General features: G+C 38.2%; 1 protein-coding gene across 1 annotated transcript in view; it reads left to right on the top strand.

The window, feature by feature from the left end:
• The window catches only part of ME1 (malic enzyme 1), a 177,032-nt gene that overhangs the window by 131,030 nt on the left and 19,271 nt on the right, over window positions 1-26,731 (top strand). The window contains exons 7-9 of the mRNA XM_086745759.1: window positions 5,232-5,341; window positions 15,646-15,743; window positions 17,514-17,627. Coding sequence (XP_086601885.1) covers window positions 5,232-5,341; window positions 15,646-15,743; window positions 17,514-17,627 — 322 coding nt within the window. The remainder of the gene's footprint in view (window positions 1-5,231; window positions 5,342-15,645; window positions 15,744-17,513; window positions 17,628-26,731) is intronic.

Raw genomic sequence — 26,731 nt, 5'->3', positions numbered from 1 at the left:
CCTAAAAAGCAACCACTTGTTCCTTTAGGAAGGTTTCCAAAACAATGGCTGGCAGTAAGAACAAATGATCCAAATGTATTTCCAGAAAAATTTCGTAGCTGTTGAAGTAAGCATGGATTTTACTGATCATATGGTTTGAATTCAAAATGATGCCCAAACATTTATAGCTCCCATTGGATTCTTGAGGGTTATCCCTGTTTGATGTTCTTAAGAGCATCAGGTTGCCAAAATGCTAGTACTGTATATTTGAGATGGTTAAAGAGCTGTGGACATTTTTCTTCAGCCTGTTACATAAAGATATAATCTGTAGAATGATTTGAAAAATTAACATAGTTGTCATATAAATTTATTTATAAATGGAGAAAGCTAAGCTAAGGCTGCCACACAAAATGTATTGTAAATTGGGAGAAGTATTTGAAGTGTTTTCTAGCAACCACACATTATTCAGTGGAACGATTCTTTTTAATCCATTGTCCAGCATTTGCCCCTCATATTTGATGACAAATCTGATGTTGCATGCTTGCCACCACTCTTGTCCATATTTTCTGTCCATAACAGAAAAAGGAAAGATGCCTTTGAACTTCTGTCCAGTTGGATCCTGATTCAAACTGCCTGTATGACTTGCAGCAGGAGACTAAGATCCAAGCACACAAAAAGATGTGGGTGACAAAACAAGATTTATGGACAAGGGACGATTTATGTATGTTTAATCAGCTACCACAGTGACAGATCCCAAACAGGCAGAAGAGAGGAATTCACAGCTCCAAAACACTTGCCTGCAAGAATCCAGGAGTCGTAGCCAGGTGACTCAAGCCAAGCTATTGCTATCAGAGAAGTGTTTTCCAGAGCAATGAAACAGTTAAGAATTCACTAGGGCATTTGTTATGGTTGCACACTGAGAAGGAATATCTCCCAGACTTTCATTTATTTTCTTAGTTTGCATAGTCTAGGACTGGATCTGTCATTTCTTCAAGTGTTCTGGTTAAGATGGCTGCTGCCCACTGGGTAAGCTCTCTCTTCGGTTTATTTGTACTGCCTTTCAATATGGACATGTATTTTAGTTATGTGTTTCTCTATTTCCCCAGTTATCCCCTATGTATGTGTATATGAGTCCAGACTTCCCTGCGTCAGGAGTAGTGATAGCTGGACAAATGTTGTCTCTATTTCAGAAAAGCAATAGGGTGTGGTATGATACATGTGACTCATGTTTGCAGTATTGTAACCGCATACAATATCTGCTTGCTCCCTTGACTCTATTGTTGGTGGTGACATGTTCAAATTAAAAGGATTTTAGGTTACGTTTTAAATATATATGCCTTAAAATTTCAGATAGGAAGGTGAAATTCTTCTAAGGTATAACATGATTAAGTTTAGCTACTTAGATAAGCAGTACACAGATTAATACCCTTATTTCACACTAAAATGATAAGTAGGCCACTACTTTTAAAATATGGAGAAATATCTTTTCTAGAGTTTTCTATCATGACAGTTCCTTGTAACTTTGCCTCCTAATCTTGTCCTGCCTGGAGCTGCTGGCACTCAACTTGCAGGCCTTTAGCTTTTAACAATCAAGAGACAACCACAAACATTCAACGGTGTTTTAAAATCTGATTATTTTGTTTGTAGCAAATCTCATTAACATGCTTCTGGACGTAGCTGATCAATCACTGTGCGTCATCTGAGGAAACTCAATGAAGTCAATCTGTGCGTTATCTGTATAAAGTATTGATGATAGATGTTAAGATTGTCACGTTTTAGGATAGCTGTACACTTTGTTTTCTCTTTCCATAATGTTTGAAACATAATACAAATTACAACACTCTAGTGCTCCATAGTTGCTGGAATTCGAGTGGTTTGGAAGGCACAACAGGATTTGATGACTGCACATGGGCAAGCAAGGGCTTGGTTCCCCTCTCACCCAGCAGTCATTTGGCTACTATACCCACCTAGGAAGAGGTGGAAGTTCCAAACTGAAAATTTGCAATGACAATAGGGTATGAGGTGCAAACAGAGAGGACATGTTCTGCTTCCATGAGGGTTGATTCAAACAGTTTCCATTTATAGTGAAGAAACCACAACCTAAAACCCTCTGTCAGAATGCAATAGGGGTGGAAGGTTGTTGCAGAGCAATGCAGGAAGGAAAGTGGAACTGAGCTGTTGGATGTGAACATCACTTTAGGTTTTGGCTCAACTTTCCGCTGTAAGTGATTGCGATAGTAAGATGTGTAAGTCATAGAAGAACTGATGGCTGTTTTGGTATGGTCACTGCTTCCAGAACCGTGTGGCACCTTTGTGGCCAATTCATTATTGCAAGGGGATTTTCTGGAATGCCAGAGATTAACTGTTTTGTATTACCTCATCTGTATGTCTCATCTGTTGGTGGTTTTGAGAATAGGAATACTCCAAGCAGAGAAACACTATGTCATTTTCTTGTCTATCATGGACACCCAGTGACTGGATTTGATTTTACTTTTTTGAGGACATAGACCTCAAACTTCACAAATCTTATTAGGTACTACTGGTCATGTGCAGCACTGAAATGTCAGGTTTTTACCTGAGTGTCATGTATAACATTTTAAATGAATAAGAATGCCACTCAGAAATTTTTCTGCTATAATGCCAAAATCTCAGAGGCCCAGAAGTAGACTGCCTGCGTTTTTTTTTTTCCGTTTTAATTAAACATCCATGACAGCTTGCTCAGACCATTGGTATGGATAGTGTGCCCAGTACAGGATAAGTGTTTTCTACAGGAACACTGATCTAATATAATTCACAGAGAGTTTTGGTTTGTATCTACAAAGGCAATGGGTAAGAAAATGTAGAAAAATCAAATGCAGATGAGCAAATGGAATGTTATATATGGTAAAATAAAGAAACAGGCATGGGCTCAATGACACCCAAGAAACACTTCTAACCAAGCTCCAGGATTCCAGAGTGTTAATCTCATTAGTTTCATGTTATTATCCAACTGTCAGCTCCTGGACCCTTCTGGAATCACAGAAATTCCTGTCAGATACTGAATCAGGTTAGAAATTGAAATTGCTTATTGAAAAGTAGCTCTAGTTTCTTATTTTAACTCATTTGTGATTTACAGTGCTCTGAAGAATCCAGTTTTTTCCGTAAAACCTGAAGAAGTATTTATTTTCAGCAGCAATTCTGTTCCTGCCAGTGGAATCCCAGTAGTTTTGGCTAATTGTAATATGGCTGTAAATATGTGATTTCCATGGAAATTAATTTAGTCATGGTAATTTTTTTTTTTATATACTAATGGCTTTACTTAACATGGTTGCCAAACACATGTATGGTTTAAAGAAAAACTCAAGTAACATTAGAGTAGATTACTTATATTGAACTGCTCAGTATACATATATATATTTCTTTTTTGGATGAAGCAGAAACTGCTTAACTGTCTCTCTTGGATTTGTACTGTTAGCAGATAAGGAAAAACCTCCTTTAGCTCAAACAGGGTGTGTGCTGTTGAGATCTTGCCCTGTTGGACCCTAGTGGTAATAATTTCATAGCAACAACTTGATGCAATATTTTTTTTTAAGTTTTAATCATATAGTTTCCTAATCTGTGCAAATTGCCATTAGGTTTATTTAAGTTAAAATACTTTTTTAAAAATAACTTTTGTTCTAATATTATTCTAGAGTGGGATAATATTTCTGTAATATTTCCAGATCCAAACTTGTACAGACAATTTTAGTACTAACCCTGTATTTTAAACTTCTTATGTTTTACTTTTTTTTTCTCTATATGAGATTGATGGTATCCAGGTTATGTTGTTTTCTTTTTTTTTTTTTTTTTTTCCTGTTGCCAATGTGCTGTCAGCTTGAATTCAGTCTTTACACAGTTTTTGTCTAGAAATGTCTTCAGGTATTTTTCGTATTTTTGTGGGGTTTTTTGTTTTGTTTTTGTTTTAAGAAAGTATTTGAAAGTGCCATGTGGGAATGTTAAGCAAGGAATCAGGAGACTGTACTATTAAGAAATGCATCTAAGGAATGGAGGATGCCTAGTAGTAATAAATTAGTTTAACTTATTGTTAACTTTCATTTTAGAAGTAACCTTATTGGCACACTAGGGCAATTTTTCACTTGTTAGTTACTGGCATGTGAGTCTAGGAGCCAGGAGTCTGTAGTTTTCTTATTTAAAAAAAAAAAAAAAAAAAAAGCCCTCAAGTTCCTTATGCCTGCTGAAGTCAACATAGGCACCTACCTGTTCTCGAAAAATCCTGCTGTTTGTTTTCTGTTGGTAGTGCAGCCTGGGTACGCAGTGCGTCCAAGGCAACAAGGTAACAGAGTAGATTTTTTCCTAGAAATGTAGTGATTGGCATTAACTTTGAGACTCTTACCACAAGGTTTGTCAAATTTACTTACTCGTGCTGTTAAACTGACTTAGTTATATCAGCTAAGTTATAGAAATTGTTCATCTGATACAACTGCATACTATGTTTTCAAAATACAGTATATAGAGATTTCAAAGTACTATTGGAAATGTCAATTTGAATTGTTTCATTAGCTACAAGGATGAGAAAACATTGAAGTCGATGATGACATTGATTCTTAGCATACTATTTAAGAAAGATCTAGTATTCATATCAGAAAATCAGTTTTGACAATCCAGTGAAACAGTAGATGTAAGAAACGTAGATAACTTCATTTCTGCATATACCCAAGGTTTTAGTGTATGTTAGCCAAGTGTAACTTGATTAAAGTTTGCAGCTATCACTTTCTTTTCTTAAAGTGTTCTCACATGTTCATCTATGTTGTCTAGATTAACCATGTTTCTGATCAATACCTCTTTTATAACACGAACTGTTGCACATTGAGTTGTAAGTGATGTCATGCTGGTGACCTGTATAATAGCAATAAAATAAAATCCTTTTTCTGAATGTGTTACCTTTTTACTATCTTCCTTGTGGGGCAATTTTCTTTGGCTCACTAGCAGATTGCTCAGCCAAGACTTCAGTTGAGATGTCTGCAGAGAGAAGAGGGCTTTTTCCTCTGATCTTTTATTGTTATCTTAGAACTGAGTAAAGCATATTAGTAGCCTAATTTTGCCGTCTAGATAATTTATATGAATGTAAAGGTACAGAATATAACAGAAACACATTAGTAGATGTATGAATCATATTATACTTGTATTCAAAATCTGACTGCAAATGTTAATAGCTTTTGAAGATACAGTTATGTATTATTTTTAATGTAATGCACAATTTTTTGTCTTTCTAGGTACGGCATGAACTGCCTCATTCAATTTGAGGATTTTGCTAACGCTAATGCATTCCGCCTCCTGCATAAGTACCGTAACAAATATTGCACTTTCAATGATGACATTCAAGGTAACAGACGCTTTCTCTTCTCTTCTCTTCACTCTTGTGATGATGCTCAGAAGCCAGAAAAATGGGTCTTAGTTGATGTACCAGAGGGAAAAGAGTGTATAAACTTTCCTATGATGTTTGAAGATGTTCAGTACAGGTCATATTTTGCCTTGGGTTTCCTCAGCATGGGTTTCTGGTGAGCTGTCTTTGCTCTTAACCTTTTCCATCTCATTTTACCTCACACTTTATTTGGATATTCACTCTTCAGGGGTTTTTTGTAATAGTTTAGTGTATGAATGGCTTTCCCATAGAAATTATTAACTTCAGATCTTTGGGCAAATGTCAAAGCTCAAGCCTGGACTCTACTTACCTCAGATTTTTTTTTGTGAGTGCAGTGACAGCTGCTCTACTGTTCCTCCATGTGACAGAGTTTGCTTGATAAATGTCAAATTGTATTTCTGTTCTTAAACTCGGTTAAATAGCCTTCTTATTTTCCTTGCAGTCTCAGGGCTGTGCTCAATTTTAGAGCAAAATTATTGCCCTGACTCTTCTCTCCCATCTGAATAATTTGTAGCAGCTGGCAAAAGGAAAAGATCTAGGGTGGGAAATGTCAGGAAGGGGGATTCCCCTAGTGCTCAGTCTAGATGGGCATCTTGTCCCTTCCCTGCTCAGAAGGAAGACAAGCAGGGCTGAAGTGGTGGATGGTGCTACTTGGGTTGCCTTGTTTCCTGTCAGGAAAGGAGCACTGGAAAATAACTTTCTCTAGGGCTGTAAGTGCACTGGCTCCCATCCTTGCAAGGACACTGAAGTCAGACAAACTGCTGGAGAGAGGTACCCAAGGAGGGCTCTGGGCGCCCAGCTGCCTCTTACCCTCTCATGTTTCCTTGGGTAGGTGGAGGTCCTCAGCAGTGACAGGATCAAAAAAGGGAGTTTAACTGTCTTCATTTCTAGCAGTTTGCAATGACATGATAAGCCAAGCATTAGGAGCTTGAGTTTTCCAGAAGTAATTCTTGAGTCATTCTTGGGACTTAGATCTTATTTCAGGGATCAACACATGGCGACGGATTCTAATGGCCCTCATCTTTCTGATGTTAGGGATTTGGCTAGCCCCATGAACTATATTTCTGTTAGAAGCCTGGCTGAGTTTTACTTCTGCATCTGAAACAGATTATGGAGGACAAATTCCCAGATGGGAAATAAACTCATTATAAAATGTCATTTCCCTTTGTACGAAGCATGGTGCTTCCTTACCCTGCAGAGTCTGAGTGTAGCCATGGCTACAACTGTCCAATACAGCAGACCAAACAGCATCTGGAAGTTTCCCTCGTTGTTTAGAGACCCAGCTGCCACAGGAAATTCTCTTTCCTTGCAGGATGAAGGTCCTCACCCCAAATCAGAAAGAGACTCAAGTAGAACGTAGTTTCAAAGAAATAGAAGGGAAACTTTCCAGAAAAAGTGTACCAAATATGGGTAAACTAAGCTGAGAAAGTCTTCTGTGTCTCTAGATGCATTTTAAAACCTCTGCGTTCTCTCTCATGCACCTTGGAAGGAGGTGTCTTCATGTTCAAAACTGTTGGAAGGTATCCGTTTGGCTTTTGGTTGAGCTACTGTAGCAGTTGTCGGTCTTTCTTAGAAGTGCAGCCACATGTAGTCTTTTAATTTATTCAGTTTCTACAGTCTGATTTGTGTTTGTGGGTCTTTTGATATTTTCCTAAATGATGTCTGGGCCTTTTGGGTGATCTCCATCCTTAATGCTTGTATAGCTTCCAAGGAGTAAAAACAGATGCATTTAGTCCGTTCTGATCTCTGTCGTTTGTCATCGTATCCCCATAAATACCTTAAGTATCTTTTTTTTTTTTTTTTTTTGCAGGATATCATCTTCCTCTATTAATGTGGCAGTGGAATAACCACAGCCCAAATATAGATCCGGTGATCTTTTCTCCCTCTTTGTATTCCAGCTTTATAAACCCTAAGGATCTTTCACCTGACAGCTTGAATGAGGATAGAAGGTGCTAACTTCTTTAGCAATCTTTAGGGATTTTCAGTTTCTCAATGGCATGATTTTTTCCATGCTACTTGAAAGAGTGGCCTTCTCTGTATGCAAGTTGTATTTTCTACCCCTAGAGCAGTAAAGCTGACAAGTAGCGTCAGGCCAATAAAAGCAAACAAGCACAACATTGCATCTGATTTGCCATCTTCTGAAGGTAGTGCTTACATGATATTTTAAACATAGTTTCTCCTAGTCCAAATATTTGTCAAGCCAAACCTACTTTAATGATCAAAAGAAATGCTTAGTGTGTTTCGTGGAAGGGCTTGAGACTTTTTTCCCTCCCATAGGATATCCAAAAGATTCCTATATCTTTGTGATGCGATGAGGACCTTTAAGTACCTCAAATCTAAAAAAACCTAATATACGACCCTGACTCCTACTAGACACTATAAAAGATAAGGAAAATATGGCAAACTGAAGACCCACTTGCAAGTAATAACTGGGACAAATGTAGTTGCCTTCTGTTACCTTACAGCTATTTGCAGGGTGTCAGCATGCCCCTAACTGACGCCATTGCAGAACCTTTGGAAAAAAAGTGTCTGCCAAAGCACTGATCTTATAAAACCACTAAAGATTGACCATTAGGGTCACCTAAAGATATATGTAAGAACTTCTGGAAACAGTTTTGTCTCCATCTCTGCTACAGCATGGTCACATCCTTCACTTTAGAAAAAGCTTTTGTAACTTTTTCTACATCCCCTCTCTGTACTCAAGGAGTTGGGAACAACAGCAAACAGGATTCTGACCAACTGCTGTAAATTTGTATTGGAATAATAAAATTGCTCTTATTTTATCATTCTAGAAGCATCTTGGTTTTTGGATGGGTAGTGAATTTTTTTTTCCTCTGCAATTATGATAATTTCTTTGTATTCATATTTAAAAAAAATGTTTTTACAAACACAATAGCAATTATGTTGCTTTAAAGAGAAAATATTCACTTTTTTTTTCCTTGGATTATTGTTTGTTTTTATTCTGACCACTAATCAGTTTGCTTCTTTTTTTTTTTTTCCTCTGTGAAACATATAGAATGTAACTTTTGGAAATGAAAATCAGTGAAAGCCTTGGGTTCAAAACAAATATTTTTATCTTTAACTATTAGACAGCATCTTCCAAAACTGGTTTTTTTTAATAATAATTTTCTATGTGGGAGAAATGTTAATTAATACTGTAATGTCAACCTTCACAAGATTTAAAAATACCTGTATTAGACCAGGTTGCTAGCTTTACTCATCTCCAATCTATTTAGGAAGAAGGAGTCATAACGACAGGGTGGAATTTTCTTTAAGATATGAGGTGGTTTTTTTCTTCTCTCCAACCTCTGCCTGAGAATGGGAATGGCCAGAAGAAGAATTGGAACTTGTGTTGCCAAGGAAAGCTGTTTGTAAGGATGGAGGATGTTTTCTGCTTGATCCCCCCTGGAATGAGGCACAGTTGGGACTCACAGTTTAGGACACTGAAAATTCCCTTGGAGAAACTAACCTGTTCCTTTCCTTGCTGTGGGGATGTTGAACAAACCTCTTAAGATCAGTTAAAGAAGAAGTCCTAGGTACAAGTCCAGGATTACAGTGTCTGAAATCCCTCTCCTAGGTGAGATCGACTCAGGCCATACCTGCCTGCCCCTTGTCCAACCCAGCTGGGGCAGAGCAGGGCGCCGTAATTCTTCCTTTCCATATCCATCTTAGTTTTGGTGTGTCTGATGAAAGAGTTTTTGTTACTCAGCACAGTCAGTGGTTTAAGGCAAGTTTGCACATCTTGGGAGGCGTGCATTTGTTTTACATGGATTCTCAGCGCTCATCACATGGTAGCTGGTTGTAGTCATTGCTGACGTGGATACATTTGAAATAGTGGCATAAATTTTTCTAGCTTTGCTGCCTCTATTCAGGCCAATTATTTCAATTATTTCAACTGTTTTGATTTTTTCCCCACCCCTGTATTTTAATATTATCTCAATGGAATGACAAACTTCTGCAGTATAAGCCAATCTTCATAGGAAGTGTTTCTCTATGCAGTCTAATACTGTAAGTTTTTATTCTAGTGTTGTAGCTCTATTTCACTGTGTCCACAGTTGCAATGCTTTCCCCCATTATGGGCACAGAGCCTGTATTTTATGCATTCCCCATGGGAATTAACTTTGGTATACATCATGACCTTAGATGTCATTAGTTTTTAACAGCTGTGCTGTTTAATTGCATCAAAATTTTATGAAAAGAAACAGACATAAAGTAAAAAGGTAGAGCACATATAATTTAAGATTATTATTCCATCTTACATATGTGTTTTGATTTAAAATATATGCTAAATGTTTAGCAGACTGCCATTTGAATAACTAGGAAAATTATACCTAGAAGTTATGTTATAACCAATTTAACATTAAGTCAGTGCAATTCTCAGAAATCAGAATTTCTCTGTCACAAGCGTTCTCCTTTTTTAAGATTTAATTCTTTCTAATATTAACATTGGAAATGATACATTTAGTATTTGGAAATTCCTATTCCTGAAAGCAGATTGAAAAGAAGGTTTGAGGTTTGTTGTTATGACAGACATGGGGCTTCCAATTTATTCTCTGACCAAGAATGACCAAGAATTTTGAAAAATGCAAAGCTGAATGACATGTAATAGCTCATATGTTGATATCCTGTATCTCAAATTCCGATATTATGTGCAAACTGTAGAAAACCCCCTTTGTAATATCAAGTGACATTTGCTTCCAGGTGGAACTGAATCGGTATTTTTAAAATAAAAATAATAATTAAAAAATCCTATTAAGACATATACTATAGGGTTATGTTAAGTATACTTTTCTTCCAGTATATTCAGGATATCGCCTCTCCATTACTCAGTGGTAAACTTACATAGAAATCCATATGCTTTCAAGTAAATCTCCCACTGTAGCTTTTGTATACTTTTCCATGAATATATATAAGTATGTGTATATACAAGTATCTGTACACACAAGTATTCTTTTCTTTCATTTTTTTCCTCAATATGGGTTAAAAAAATAAACCCATTCTCATCACGTTCCTGGGCACCCAGCTCCAGGTGGCCGTGCTTGAGCAGGGGGGTTGCACCGGCTGACCTCCCACCCTCAGCCACCCTGTGCTTCTGGGATTCTGTGTCCCTTTTCAAATACACCAAACGGTTGCTCCTTTAAAAAAAAAGGCTCCATTTCTCTTTCACTAGAGCCTTTCCCCCTCTTTGCACTGCCTGCCTGCTGCAGCCGCAGAACGAAGCAGCGTGCATACAAAGCTTTGAAAAGACGGCTCACGGCAAGGAGGAGCTCACACCTCTTCAAAGAGCATCCTTTTGAACTACCTACAGCCATGGCATTTGCCTCACTAGCTACTGAGATCACAGAACCTTTACCCTCGCCTTTTTCCCCAATAAGAAAGGTGAATGGATTTTTTTTTCTCCCTGGCACTCTGTGCAGTGTTATTTGGAAGACTGACCATGTCAACATGTGATTTCTATTATGCTGTATATTGAGAAATAAGAGTTTTACTTTTACCGCTTCCTAACCTTTTAGTCCAGAATTAATAGCTCAGATTTTAGGATGTGCTGCAGAAATGCATCCTCACCTCCCTTGTTTGCTAGCTTTTTAAGGTGAGATAGGGAAAATGACATAAAGGAACTACTAATACTTGATTATGTGCTTTTTTTTTGTTGTTTTAAACTTTAAATAATGGACAAATGCTTCAGTACCACAAGCCATTTTTTGCTAATTTAAATTAAACTACATCCAATAAAAATGAAATTCTCATTCCTCATGTTTTGGGGCTTTTTCCCTCCTTTTTTTTTCTCTAATTGTTGCATCTGCTGAAAGAAGACTCTGTGCTCCAAAGCATTTATAATGTGCCAACCCCAAAAGGCCGTGATCTCTAGGATTTCCTTTGACATATTCATGCTCAGTCATACAGTTTACAGTAACAAGTAAGGCTGAAGAATCTTGGACAGAAAACAAAGACTTGACAAAGATTAGTGTACTTTCAAATTTCACATCTAACATGTTCTTCAAGATACCTCACCTTCCTAGAATACTGTAACAAAGTGTTTGCTGTCACAGCAGCTGACACTGCTTTGGAAAAATATCCTTTGTTAAGCTTGCTGTGCTTATTCTTCTAGAAATTTGGGCAAAATAGAACCGATTTTCAAACTCATATCCGTGAACAATGTCTATCTTATTCTGCACACAAAGGATTTAACCTGTGCTCTGTGGGAGAGGGAGGTGAAACCGTTTCTCTCCTTCCTACAGCGATGACAGTCAGAAAAGCAGCGAAATTCTGTTTCTGCTTCGTCATGTCCACGAGAAGTGGTTAGGCTTTGACAGATGGATGTGAATTGCATTTTGATTCTTTTCAAAAACTCAAGTCAGTATTCAGGGTGAAATTTAAGGTCATGCTGTTAGTCAGAGCAGTTCCGGTTGAACAGATCTGCTATTCACGCTGAGAGTGCTCTGCTTTCAATAGGAAGGAATTAAAGGAAGCTGCTGATGAGGAGTGATGACAGCCACTGCCAGCAGCAGTGATAGTGGCTTCAGTAATCTAATAAACTGGGTTATTATGCTTTTTAGGGTCAAATGGCTGGATAAAACTGATCTGGAGCACTTTTAAAATACCATTTTTAGAGCAGCTTTTCTGTGCAAATTGTGTTTTGTGAGAAATGCAACATTCAAGCCTTTATATGTTTCTATTATATATATTATATTGCTATATAACCTTTGTTCTGAATCACCCTCATAATGAACATACAGGTAACGATAACTCGCATCCCATGTAAATAATCAATGCAAAAAGTTATTGACATTCAATGTAGTATTTTGTTCATGTTTTATATCTCTCTTATTTTTCTTTAAAACAGAAGATCGTATTGTAACAGAGTTTTTAAAAATATCCCAACTGGTAATACTTAATCATGGTCCATTTTTCTGGCTAACGAACTTAGCGGCAGTATATCAGCCATGAAGAGAAGCAGGATCCCAGCATTCCCATTTGTTATAAATTTATGGTGTTTCATTTTGTCTCTCTCATGAGAGTGGCTCGAAGCGCCTCAACCTCTGATGAGGGCAGGATGCTGCGGTGGCACAACTTCTGTCTTCAAGGGCTTGGAAACAGGACCTCACAGTGCTCCAGCTCAGCTTTCCTTTTCAGGAGACAAGACTGATGGTCTTAGGAATAAGCCATGTTATGTAGGCTTCCTCCTCCCATGCAAGCACAGCTGTGTAATATAAAATAGAAGAAAGAATTTGGCATCCAACGAGAGGATGGGAATTTTTTACTGCCGGTTATGAGGATTGTTTGGTAGAGTACCAAGGGAAACTGAGAGCGTGGTCTGGCTTCTCTCTTTTGCCATTTTTGAACTTTGCCAATTTGGCACTCACCAGAGGAAGACTTAATTCGTCTGGGAAAGAAACAGGCTAGCTCTTGGATACCGTGGGGTGGAAGTGTCTCAGCCTGCTGGTTTTTGTTCCCAAAGCCATGCCTCAGAGGAATCATCTTTTAGATCTTTTTTATTTAGAAATGAAGGAGAGTAAATTATCTCAGCTCTCAGAACAAGTCATAAAAATGACTAAATAACTGAAAATGACAAATTTGTATGGTCTAAACATTAAGTGGGCTGAGAACAAGGTGTCCTGTATTTCTGATGATTGAAGGGAAAAATAATCATCAAAAGCACGTAACAAACTTTTCTAGTTCTCAAGACATATTTTTGAACGTTCAGGTGAATTTACTTCAAAAAGTGACTTTCTGACTTTAAAAAGTGTTCTTAAATGTTACTAAGGGTAACTTTTTATTTTTTAAAAAGTAACCACTCATGAAACTCAGATGATCCTACCTATAAACTGCAGATTGAAACACAGCCTTCGACACCCAAATGATGTATTTCAAGGAGAGGCTTACCCAGTACCAGGCTTCTTACTACTTCTGTTCTTTTGGTTCCTCAGCTACGTGTATTTTAAACTTAATGGTCTGTAAGGCTGCAATATGAATACCTGTTTTGAGCATCTCCTTCAGCTGAGATCTCTACATGTAGGGATTACTGCTATCTCAGCTTTAAACTTTGCCTTGTTTATGAGAAAGTAGACTTGTGGATGGCAAAAGTACATCCTTCAGGGGAGCCGCATGTTGACGGCAAATGTCTGATGTGCAGATTCTGGGCCAAGTGCTTTTGGAGGGCTGTTCGTACCTATTTCACACTTCTTCCGAAGGAAAATCAATAGCAATGTGAGTTCTCACCTCAAAAGCAACCAGACAGCTTGTAGACAATTGCAGTTAGGGCTGTGGTGATGAGGAACAGAATTGTAGGAGCCAGCAGATCTCCTCCTTGCAAGTTCTTGCAGGCTCCTCAAAATAATTTATGGCCTCATCTTTGGTTTCCTTGGGTCAGTCAGTGGCAGCTGCTGCCTGGAGGAGGAAGAGTTTGATTCTTATTCCCAGAACTGAACAAGGGGGACATCTTAGGAACCCGTTCATCTCCCCGTGGTTCAGCTATCTCTGAATCAGATAGGCATCTTCAAAGACTGTTGAAATCCATTTTTCCACTTTGAATACCTAATCATTAGTGGCTGATGCAGCTTTTTCAGTCCCGATTAAATCAATACTGTCTGCTATCAGTTCTTCAGAATCTCCTCTAAAAAGACACATTGAGCATAACTTTTCTGCTGGCATCATCTACCTCAGTACCATATCCCTGTCCACAGGATGCCTTGATGGGTTCTGTGAACTTTTTGAAAATTGATGCACTTTTTCAAATTTTTTTCCCCATATTTAATGGATCAAATTTCCTTGCAGGAATAAGGAGCCTAACTGTGTATTTGGTCCACCTTGTGCCTGGGCTTTAGTGACAATAATTTGTGAAAAATACAAGCTTGTTACCTGATGTCAGGAACCCATGAAAGAAGGCCTTCTTCCTCCAGTAGGCTTTGTTGGGGAGAAGGAGTAACTGATCTTTGGATCAGAAGATCTAGATATCAGGTTCTGGTGACTAAATACAACTTTCTTCAGCATGCAGAAGCTGACAGCTAGACTTGGCAGTGCTAATGATTCAGCTGCAGTGCTGTGTTTACATTTGGGTGCTGTAATTCAAGAAAGATAAGAAACAAATGGATAAAGTCTCGAGGAGAGCAATGAGTGATAAGTGTTTTAGAAAACACAACTTTCTGAAAGTGGAAGAACTGAGATTGTTCCAAGTAAGAAGAGCAGACTGGGATACCATTAGTCTTTATAATACATTTCTTGTTGCGAAGAGAAAGGAACAGGTTTTCCAGTGGTAGATAAGACAAGAGGCCAAAATAGAAGAAGAAGAAAAAATATTTAGATTTAAAATTTTCAGCAAAAAGTATATTGAAGAACTGGAATTGCTTGCTGAGGACATCATAGAAGTATTCAAAAGAAGACGTTAGGGACAAGTTAGACAAAGATCTGACAGAAATCAGAGAGGTACAGCTGAACCTGCCATTGTGAACAGGTTTGGGTTAGATGCCTGCTTGAAATCCCTTTATTTCCCTACTTTTTATTAATAGATGTTTCTTATGATGAGGGCCAAATTCTTTCCACTCAAAGACAGACAGGTACCTTACTCTTTGTGGTTCTGATTTGGAGAAGAAAGGCCTCCACAGGCTAAATCATAAAATTAAATGTTAGCCTTTTTTCCCTGTGTGGCATAACTCAAAGATAGATTTAAAAGGTACTTCCAGTGTTTTAGATGTTAGTAAGCTGGAACCCCTTTCACAGCGGACTGGAATCCTGAAGGCTTTCAGATACAGTAGGACAGTCGGTATCTTAATCAAACTGGCCTTACTCTTTCAGCTAGCTTAGCTTCTCTGTAAATGTTCACAGTTTGCTCTTCTACTCTGACAGCCTCCTCATGAGAAATACAGTTTTATTTTAGTCTTGTATTTTACTGTATTTGAAGAATGATAGCAGTACCTTAATTTTCAGTATCTGGAGTCCGTCAAAATACTTCTGGGCTGGGCTCTCACATCCTTTCCTTCTGAAAAAGGTCATAACCAGAATATTCTGTAACAGTTCAAATGCCCCAGCCACTATGCCAATCCAGTAGAATCAATCGTATTTTATTTAATGTTACTCTGAGGATATCCCCACTTACATTTAACACTCATAAGAATAAAGCAGAACAAACTCCAATTCCACTGAACTTTTTGTTACTACCCTAAGTACTTGTACCTTTTAGCTGAAAGATGCTGTGGAATTATTTAAAATGTAATGCTTTGTAGTTATTTCCAGAATAACCAAATTTATTCATTTTTTTTTTATTTCAGGAACTGCATCTGTGGCTGTCGCAGGTCTTCTTGCAGCTCTGCGTATCACCAAGAACAGGTTATCAGATCACACAGTGTTGTTCCAGGGAGCTGGAGAGGTATGTATATTTATACATTAGGAAAAAATATACTCTGCAGATTTTTCTTAATACTTAATTGAGTTATATGTATCCAGTTAACAAGAAGATTAAACGAGTAGAATGATCACTAACACCTGCTTGAAGTCGATTCTTAATTCAAATGTAAACTTGCAGGAGAATCTGATAATCTGGTCAAGCCTCGTGTTTTCATAAGACATTTTGCGGAGATCCATTCTCTTTTTTAAAATTCAAGTTTTAGCTCTTCAGCTGTAAATTACTGAACTGCTTTCAGTATAAACAAACAAAACTTTTTCAAAATATGAGGAAATGTATCAGGCCACTAAAATAAATTAAATAAAATGTATTTACCAGAGTCAGTGTTATTTAGTAAGAAGCAGTGCCCCTTTTATTTTTTCCTGTTGTTAAATATAGTTTTTCAGTGTTCTGCATGTTACGATCATCCACTTGTGAAGATTTTTATGCACATTATTTTTGATACTGATTTTTTAGCACAAATTTCTAAGCCACTGACACACAAATGAAGGTTGTACTTATCTACAGTGTGGCCAGCTGCCATCTCTTGTATGAAGTGTACAACCCCATGCAAGCTTCTGAAAAATATTATTGATGGTCACTAAACCCCCCTGTAGGTGCAATACCCTAATCCTGCTTTGTATAGTCCAGGTACCTTTAATTTGATTCAATATTTGATGAGACCTGAGACCAGGTCTGTAGTTTTCAGAACGACTTGCATCCATGTCAACACCTTTGCACATGACAACTGTCCATCTGTCTGTTCCTTCCCTTGATTTTGCTCCATGTTCAACAGAGAGATGAATCCATGGTCTAATGATTGGGGTTTTTTTTTAATGAGTATTGTTAACGTGGCTGTTGCTGCAAAGAGGCAATGGTAGATATCATCCCTGCTGTGGGAGCTCATTCATAATAAAATTATTATTTCCTAACTAAAAATAGGAAGTCTCACTTAATTCTGAGTGAAACTGAATAATAAAGAACAAGAAACAGAATGAACCCCATAAATATGTATATGAGTTGGTAATCAGAAATACTGAGTGTTCTGTTGGTTCATTTTGTTGCCTGTTTTTCAATCTGTACCTGTATGACATTTGATCTGTTGGATGAAATATAAAATCCAGTAAGAATGATACAGGTTTCAGCAAAATACTGCTAAGTGAATTTTTTTCTCACTCTGATTTCACTAGGAGCACAGCCAAGTCTAGAGTTACAAAACACAAGAATAGTGTGTAAAAGGAGACTTACCTTCTTGATGGACATTTTAAAAAAGATAAGGACAGAAAATTTTTTAGACTGTGTTTTACTTTCTGGCATGCAGAGTGTGGTTTCCTTTGGTTTAAATTACAAAAAAAAAAAAAAAAAAAAGTAATAAAATAAAATCTCAAAGAAGAAAACATATTTAATGTATTTGAGATGATTATGTGGAATAAATGCTAGTTTTAGCATTTTTCATTAGAGTTTAAACATTTATTATGCTCTCCACACTGTAAATGCCATCTTAAGATTTATCTATACTATGATTTATTTATATGATTTAGGATTTATCTATACTATTTATCTACATTATCATTTCTAATTACCAAATGGTAGCAACAGTTCATTAGTGTTTATTTTATGAAAAAAATAATGATTCAGTTTTCTTGTTAAATAAAATCAAGAAACTTGCCTAAAATAGTAGGGAGAGGAAACAAGTGAGCAGGGGATTTCTTTCATTTCTAGTTTCATATACCGCTTTTCTTCTCTCTCTTTCAGGCTGCACTGGGGATAGCAAACCTCATTATTATGGCTATGGAAAAAGAAGGGGTATCTAGAGATGCAGCTATCAAAAGGATATGGATGGTTGACTCAAAGGGATTAATAGTAAAGGTAATACAATTTTGTCATTCCTTTAAATATCATACAGTTGCAGTTTGTAGATAAAGGCAAGAACATATTCTTTGTGAAAGCAACTACAAAAATTCATCTCTCTTGACATAGCAAGCTGGTTTTCTTTCCAGAAGTGTATTAAATGAATGACAGACTCCCATCTTACTTCATGGGGTGGCATGATTATGCTTGGAGTTCCTGCTCTATTTCTGTTAGGGATGAGCACATAATGAAGAGCATTTTTCAGCAGTTCATTAAAAACGTGTAAGGAAAAAAATGTTGACTTGTGGGTTTAATATTTCCCATGTTAATGCAACTATAATTTGTTACCACAATCTTGCACAAAGATGTACAGATACATTGTTAGGATAGCATTCAAGGATTTTTTAAAAGGAACAAAAATATTTTTGGAGAGAATATTTTCCTGGTGTTGCAAGTATGTCATCCTTCTGCAAGAACTGAGATATATTGCATCAAATAACTTCTATGCACAGTGATATAGCTCATGTTGCAGATGTTGTGGTCTGCTGTGCTATCAACACTGGTCAGAATTTGAAGCTGCTGAGAGACTTCATCAGTCGCCCTTACCTCATTCCCTCCGTGTGCCAAAGTAAAGAAGCATATGAATTCCATGTGTCAGAATAAAGAAACTGCTATGGTTTAAAAGGTGGTTATGCATTTAATAGTTTGTGAGCTACTTAAAAGAAATGAATGAGAGGCCAGTTGGCTTTGCTTTTTCACCTTGCCTGTTGCTTAGCAGTGTTTATGGTCATCTTTGTTGGTACTGCACTCTTGCTCAATGTTCTTTAGCTGTTTAGGATATTTAGGATCTTTTGCAGTTCACATACCTTTGCATTAGGAACATGCATTCTCCAGTCAGTATCTCTGTTGGTTGATTGAACAGCATCACAGCACCATTCGCTTATACTGTTCCAGGGAATATAGTAGTATCATAGACATTGAGATGGGAGAGTATTACTAAGGTCACCTTGGACATCCCTTGCTAGAAAGCACAAAAGTAGCCGGATCAGGCTGGTGGTTGGTTTGTTTGTTTTAATGAGTGTTTTAAATCCTTTTCGTTTTCATCTAATAATCTTAAAGTGCTTTTGCATGCAAACACAGATGATTGAAGGCCTGTGTATCTTCTGTGGCTGTTGAAACCTAGAGGTTGCCTAAGAAGAATGTTGTTGCACAATTTCCTCCACCATAGAGACTGGGATTATCAAGTAATACAACTGAACTAAAATCAATTCCTGGTGGCGTTACGGAAACAATCTGACAGGGGCAGAAGTATAGGAACTTTACAACTCTAAAGCAGTAAAACAGGTCTTGGCTACATGTCTGTTCAGCCAAGGTGGTTAGCCAGCCTTTCTTCTCTCCTGCTCGTTTCCTCGTCCTGCTTCTTTTGCACCTCTCACTTCTAATTTGCCAGGCAGCCAAGAAGCTGGATAGTTGCTGTTGGTATGCAGCGACTAATTCCTTTCACAGTTTCTAAATTTTTAGTGACTCAGTGACTGTATTCTTTCCTCACCACCTTCTAGCTTCAGCGCTCTCAAGTGAGGCCAAAACCATTCAGCGTCTCACACAGCCTCTAAGTTCCTTTCCTCTGCTTATTCTTCTTGGTGGAGCTTTAATTTGGGTTTTGTCCAAAAAGCAGTCCACTGAATTTCATGTCCTGCCCAGAGTATATTTGTGAACTGTTCATGACAGCCAGACATAACAGCTGTCTGAGATAGATTAGGGCTGAATTTGTGGCCAGATGTTGACACAAGCAGCAGGAGCCGTTTTGAGTCACTGCTGGTGTTCCTGGAAGACCTAGGAGCACCAGTTTCCTCATCTGGCCATCCTCGGGGGGCTTGAGAATGGATGGGTGCTTACTGCTGCAGTGTGTTTGAGTGCAGAGCCCACTAGGCCTAGAAGGGATGATCAACTGACATCATCTCCCTTGATTTGTGCAAAGCATTTGACACTGTCCTACATGACATCCTTGTCTCTAAACTGGAGAGACATGAGTTTGATGGATGGACCACTCAACGGAAAAGGAATTGGCTGGATAGGCGTGCTCAAAGAGTTGTGGTCAATGGCTCAGTGTCCAAGTGGAGACTGGTGATGAGTGATGTTCCTCAGGGGTTGGTATTGGGACTGGATTTGTTGTCTATGTTGGCGACATGGACAGTGGGATAGAGTGCACCCTCAGCAAGCTCGCTGACAACACCAAGCTATATGGTATGGTTGACATGCTGGAGGGAAGGGATGCCGTCCAGAGGGACCTTGACAGGCTGGAGAGGTGGGCCCATGAGAACCTCATGAAGTTCAACAAGGCAAAGCGCAAGGTCCTACACATGGGTTGTGGCAATCCCAGGCACAAATACAGGCTGCTCAGAGAATGGATCGGCAGCAGCCCTGAGGAAAAGGACTTGGGAGTACTGGTGGACAGGAAGCTCAATGTGAGCCAGCAATGTGCACTTGCAGCCCAGAAAGCCAACTGCATCCTGGGCTGCATCAAGAGAAGCATGGCCAGCAGTTCAAGGGAGGTGATTCTGCCCCTCTACTCCACTCTGGTGAGTACTGCGTCCAGCTCTGAGGCCCCCAACAGAAGAAGGAAGTAGACCTGTTGAAGCAAGTCCAGAGAAGGGCCACGAAGATGATCAGAGGGCTGGAGCACCTCTCCTGTAAGGATAGGCTGAGAGAGTTGGAACTCTTCAGCCTGGAGAAGAGAAGGCTCCAGGGAAGCCTTATAGCAGCCTTCCAGTACCTAAAGGGGGCTTATAGGAAAGATGGGGATAAACTCTTCATCAGGGCCTGTTGTCATAGGATGAGGGGTAATGGTTTTAAAATAGAGGGATGTAGGTCCGGACTGGATATAAGGAAAAAAATTTTTACAATCAGAGTGGTGGAATGCTGGAACAGGTTGCCCAATGAGGTGTTAGATGCCCCATCCCTGGAAACTTTCAAGGCCAGGTTGGATAGGGCTCTGAGCAACCTGATCTGGTTGGAGATGACCCTGCTTCTTGCAGGGAGGTTGGACTAGATGACCTTTAAAGGTCCCTTCCAACCCTAACAATTCTATGATTCCTTGATTTAAACTGGAGATACTTCAGTGCAAGGCGTTTCCATCACAAAACCCATTCTTTCGTCTAGGGCTCTGCAAGTCCTCTCTTGGTTTTCTTCTGCAGCTAAATGTTTCCCCATAAAAAGTAAAAACCATAAAAAATGTGCCCCCCACCCCAAAAGAAAGAAAATACAACATAAACCTCTTGAAGCTTGTCATTTAACTGCTGGAAAGTCATATATGCACCAAGTAAATAATTAAGCTATTCCTAGTTCCTTTTTTTGGCCTTGAGAGAGATTGCTGCACTTTAGATCTGCTTAGGAAATTATTTTGCCTTTAGCTAATTGCAGAAAAGTGCTGCAAAACTTGAAGGACTTTCCAAACTCGTAGAAATAAGATAAGTAAAGTGAGGAAGATTTGTGAGAAAACTGTACAATGGGAAGGACTCTACTTTAGGAACCTTTTTGTTATTGCAAACATAAGACGAAGACCAGTTAACCAACTTTTGCATAAACTAAACTGACTTTTATTTCTTACTACTATGGAGGTGTGTCAAGGGAAACCTGTTTAACAAGAGTCCCTTAAAATTTGCCCCATCAAAAACTGCCTGATCAAGAGAGTTTTACTTGAAGCAGGGAGACCTTTTCAGTCCCAGAAATACTCTGATCTGTTGCTTTAGCAGTATGAGAAGTAACAGACTCAGCGATTACTTTGTCCGACTAAACTAATTTTTACATAATTTTTATTCTATGCTGTCCTTTGATCATTAATTTTGCAACGCATGGTTATAGACTTAAACATTGTTTCTCCTTTCATCTACTTTCTGTAGTATTTCAGCCAGCGCAAACTGAAGAAAAATAACCTTGGAACTTCTGCTGACCCGACTGAAAACGGTTTCCACCTTTTTCTTCTTGCCCTGCCCCCAAAAGCTGCCACGAAGTCACTTATCAGGCTTTTGTAGCTGATTTTTCCTTTGTGGCTTTTTAATTGTCAAAGTGCAGCTGTGTTTTCATTTTCTTGTTAATATTTTTTTCTTTTCCCCTGAGAACCATCTTTTTTTCATTAAACCAAGTTTGATGACCAACTTTTCTGCTATGTTGTGGTGAAAGGGCTGGTGATGAAGGCTATGTTTGTTATACTGTCTATAGTTGTGTTCTCATTCTAGAGACCTTATAATCTTGTTCATATTGTTTTGGGGTTGTTGAGGTGTTTTTTAATCTGTTCAGTATGCTTTCACCTTTTGGAACTATTTTTTCTCCAAAGGTGGATGAGGAAGGATGGCAGATCACAACATCATTGGAATTTTGCCACTTGGGACTATATGACTTTACTCTTTGAAACAGAAGCTACTCCTTTTGAAATGCCTGTCTTGAGTATCCCAATGCATTCAGATGGAAGTTTTAATGTTTAATTAAAAGAGATTTTTAAAGTTACTTTTGCACTCTTGTGTACTTGGAGATTATGCATAACCAGTTGGGACTCATCTTTAATTCTGAATTTCTGAATTCTGTCACATTCTGTCTGATTAATCAATAGATATGAACACACTGATGGGTAATGTCTCCTACATTCCTTTTCTTGCCCATATTCTCAGTGTTCACATTTTTTTTTTGCTATTGGTCATGCAAATATACATAAATATGTGATGTATGGTGAACACATTTGTGTCTTCTTTAAAGCTGCCATAGTGTTATGCTTAGCTATATTAGTGGCCAAATCTTCACCCATGAACTTCAGAGACAGTAAATTATTTTGTGTCAAGTAGCTGAGAAGAAGCAGAAAGTGATAAACGGTACTGGGATGTTACTGCAGTTCACCATTGTCTGAACATTTTAGTAGTGTGCTGCAAATGCTTCTTTTTTCTTCTTTTTTTTTTAAAAGCAATACCAAGAACTATCCTATCACCACAGAATAAGGTGATAGGCAAGACAGTTCTTGGAGCTGCCTAGGAATAGAATGCAGATAATAAGGTATTTTTAATATTTAAAGGGACTTAGTAGAAACCCCCTGCCTTCTGCCAGCAATGGATGTTCCCCTGCTGAGGACGGGTGACAGGCTGACGGGGCTGCCAAACATAGTTCTTTTGTGGTCAAGTTTATCTCTGATTTGCAAGACAGCATTAGATTTTTGTATGCCACATAATCTCCACTGCACAAACGAAGTTCCCTTACATAGGAAAGAATGTCACCCTTGATTTTAAAGAGTACGTCAACGTGGAGTAATGTTGCTTTTGGCAGTTTTGATGCTATACTTTCTAGTTCAGCACAGTAATACTTATGTCTAATTGAGTGCTTTGTATTTTAAATGTCTATTAGATGTGTGATCTCAGCCCCTATAAGACTTAACATGATCTGAGTGAAACCCAAACTAAATGGCAAGAACAAGAACATCAATTGAGGTCTGATAGTTGAAGGCCTCAGAATATTGATCTTTGTCAGAGGAAGACTGATATAGACCTCAAAAGTTTACCAATTTATGTGGTCCTAAATAATTACAATAGAGATACCCAGGGAATCCTGTAGATAATTCTGTAAAATATTTTCATTTTCCCTCGTTCTTCCCCTATTTGGATATCCCTGGCAATCTTATTTGGAAAAGATTCTCACAACCGATTAACTGGCTGTGGATATGACCCTTACTAAAGTTCATGGTTTGGTCAAAGCTGGGTACATACATAGTTCAATCTTTGCTTAGAGAATGATGGAAAAGAGAGGAGGACATTTGGGACTAATAGCAGAATTTCAGTGCCAAATAGGTGTGGTCGCTCCTAGTATAGTCAGCAGAGCTCGTATAAGACAAGAAAGAGCCTTTAGAGCTCACAATCAAGTATTTTAATATTGAACTAAAAATCATCCTGACTGTCTGATTGAATTTTCCTTTTTTTAGCAATAATTGCTTTAAAAAAAAAAAAAAAGCTTGGATATCATTCTAGATACTAACTTGATGATGGTTTTAATGTTAACTTGTATATACCTCTTAATATTATATCTGCCTCTTCTGCTAACTTTTAATTATTTCCAACTTTCTTTTTATCAACAGTCAATTGTTCTCTTTACTTTTCTCCTTGATCAGTTCATTTATGGCTAACTGCAACTGGCTATGAATTTTTGAACCAAAAAACTGCTTAATGTCTTAGCAAAGATGCAATGTCTTGGGTATCTTCAAGGTGCCATAATCACTTTAAGCTGTTTCTGCCTTATTTTATTCATGTACTATCCCAACAAAGCAATCCTTGTTTGCTTTGTCAGTTATTCTGATGTCTGGGGAATTCATCTGTGCAGTTTCATCTTGCATTTATCTTGTTCTGTATGAAGTACAAGTTTTGCAGAAAGGAAACATGATAATTTGTTTTTGAACAGTTGTGATATTACTCGTACTTGGCCACTAATAGATTAAAACAAGTGAGGACAAGGTAAAAGGATGATTGGTGGGGTGAGCTCAAGGAATACCCACTTTCTTTTCTCTAAAAAAGACACCACCAGAAATTAGAATCTTAAGTTTTTTAGCATGTTTCCTCTTTGACTCCATGTACATTAGATGGACTGATAAGATGAGGACTTAATTTGGATGGTTTATGATTTCTTTTGCTCATGGTCTATTATTGAAATGAACGATGATTTTGCTCCATTTTGTTTCTGTTGTTCTGTGGGTTCCTGACTTTCTCTACTTTTCAGATCTTATATTCTTGAAATAACTGTCTTTATAAATTTTATCCTGCCTGTTAACCATGTGTGCTTATTTATATGAAAAGGGTATTTTATACATTTTACAGGACTTAAATAAACAGCCCTAGTCTTCTAGCAATGTGTTTTAAAGTCAACACCAGAATTACATTGCTTACTTAAATCGTATGTTTTACTGACAACCATTATGATGATAACTCCTCAAAATGTTGTGGTTTTCCACACAGTTGGCAATAAAATGTTTATTAATTCTGTGTCCAAGTTGCCTCTTCTGGTTTTCATCTTCTCTCTTCACCTTTAGGTGTCAGGTGATGGGCCTGATCAGGAGGCACAATCACTTTATAATTAGGGCCTTGGTATAGAGATTTGGGAGAGCTTGATGTCTTTGCTTTTTGGTTCCTAAATGAGGTAGCACAGGAATGCCTGTCACCTGCAAGCCCTTGAGCTTCAGTAACCCCTGACCAGTGAGTCCATATCCATACCTCCATGTTTTTTTCTGTCATTTTACAACTTGTCGTAACTGGTACTCTCCTGGAGTTCTGGCTAGGGAGGGTGGCCTGGCCTGTCCCCTCCTAGCACGCTCTCTGTGCCTCTCCTGTCGCTTCCCTTTTACGCTTCTGGGGGACTCCACAGAGAGATCCCTCAGCTCCCGCTGCTATCTACAGTTCCTGCCCTCCAGAGAGTTCATCAACAACCTTTAGACCATGGATTTACTTGTGCTGAAAGAGATAAAAAGACATGTAGAGATCATCTCCCAAGAGGGAGATGTTTCATTACCTTCTCCCACGACTGTGAACTGCATCCTTTCTTTTCCTTCCTTCTTCCTTGATGCTTTAATAACTGCTTTCTGCAATAGGGAACTCACAGGAAACATACAAGTAAAACCAAATCATTTTGCAGTTGGAAATACTAATGGACTGCTTTGCTTTTTGGTCTACAGTTCTCATGTTTTTCATGGTTTTCATGTCTTCAGTATTTAAGAACCTCAGATGAATTTATTAGTTGGTGTGTGCACTGATCTCTGTTCTCTTGTTTAAATAAGCCGCAGTTGACACAAGCAAATGGAGGCAAATGTTTATATAAATAGATTTGTGCCTCCCTCGTTGTGAGACGGGATGAGTGCCAGCGCCGCCTCAAATGTGGGGACGTCAGGGTGCTCTGGCTTATTCTCGGCTGCCTCCCAGCTGGTGGAAAGAGCAAATCGTGAAGAGCTTCCAGCCCTGCCTCTCTTGCCCCGCCGACATAAACCTGCCCTGCTCTTCAGCCCTTGAACCCATGGGGCAGCCCCAGCAGAACCAGTTCAAACAGGCCATGGCATTAGACTTCGCGTTGGTGGTGTTTGCCAGATTTGCCTCCTGTTTTGTAATATCCCATATAGGTGTCTGCTGTGCAGTCTAGTCTCCTGTTTTTACAGCTGTTTTTTATGAATTTTCTCAGGCTTTCCTTGATGGGTCATTTTTGGTTGTTATCTGAGCCTCAGTTGGTTCTATAATATGATGATATGAGTAACTTTCTGTGGAAACAGTGATGTACACTTGCTTGAAGCCTGATCCCAGTATCTCCTTTGCTTCTTGTGCTGTTGATCAGCTACTAAAACTAAAAACTTAAGAACTCCCCCTAAAACTAAGAACTGCTAAGTTCAATTCCATAATACAAACAGTTTTTCGTAAAACTACTAACTACTGAGTCCTGTTATTTCCTTTTGCTTCTTGAATGTAAAGGTCCTAGTGTCCAAGTGACTATGTTTTACTGTTTGGAGTAATAATGTATAATACCAATGACTCTCATCCATTAGGGAGCATAGACATTTTAGGATTGCCAAGATCTTTCATACATAATGTCACCATCAGAGAATGCTGCTATTGTTTCTTCATCTCTGTACTTCATCTGCTGACTTAACACTGTCCACATTGTAACTCGCTTGCTAATAAAGAATTTAGCTTGTATTACTTTCCATCTAAGATACCATAGTGACTTCTAATATGGCAACATATCTGTTTTTCAGGTTGCTTTGTTCTCTTTTGTTCGAATCCAAAATATCCCATGGGTTTCTTGCTACAAAATGATACTGTGATAGAAGCAGTAACTTTTCCTCTCTGAAGTAATTTCTGACATTTCCACTGAGTCTTTGGACTTAAGATTTATTAATCTTTTTGACTGTTTTTAATATTCTTCACTTTCAGCATTCTAGTGAAGGTGCGTTGTACAGTTTATTCAGGCAGCCTGAGTATGCATTAAATATGTTATTGTTGTCTTCCTGGTACTTCAGTATGTAGGTGGTTTTGGTTTGTGTTTGGTTTGTTTTTTTTTTTCCTTAATTCTAGCAAATTTATTATAATGCCCCTAGCAAATTACTTATTCTATAAAAG

The sequence above is a fragment of the Chlamydotis macqueenii genome, chromosome 3 (assembly GCF_036417535.1).
Source record: "Chlamydotis macqueenii isolate bChlMac1 chromosome 3, bChlMac1.mat, whole genome shotgun sequence".
NCBI classification, from domain to species: Eukaryota; Metazoa; Chordata; class Aves; order Otidiformes; family Otididae; genus Chlamydotis; species Chlamydotis macqueenii.
This window is presented reverse-complemented; position numbering and strand designations above follow the sequence as displayed.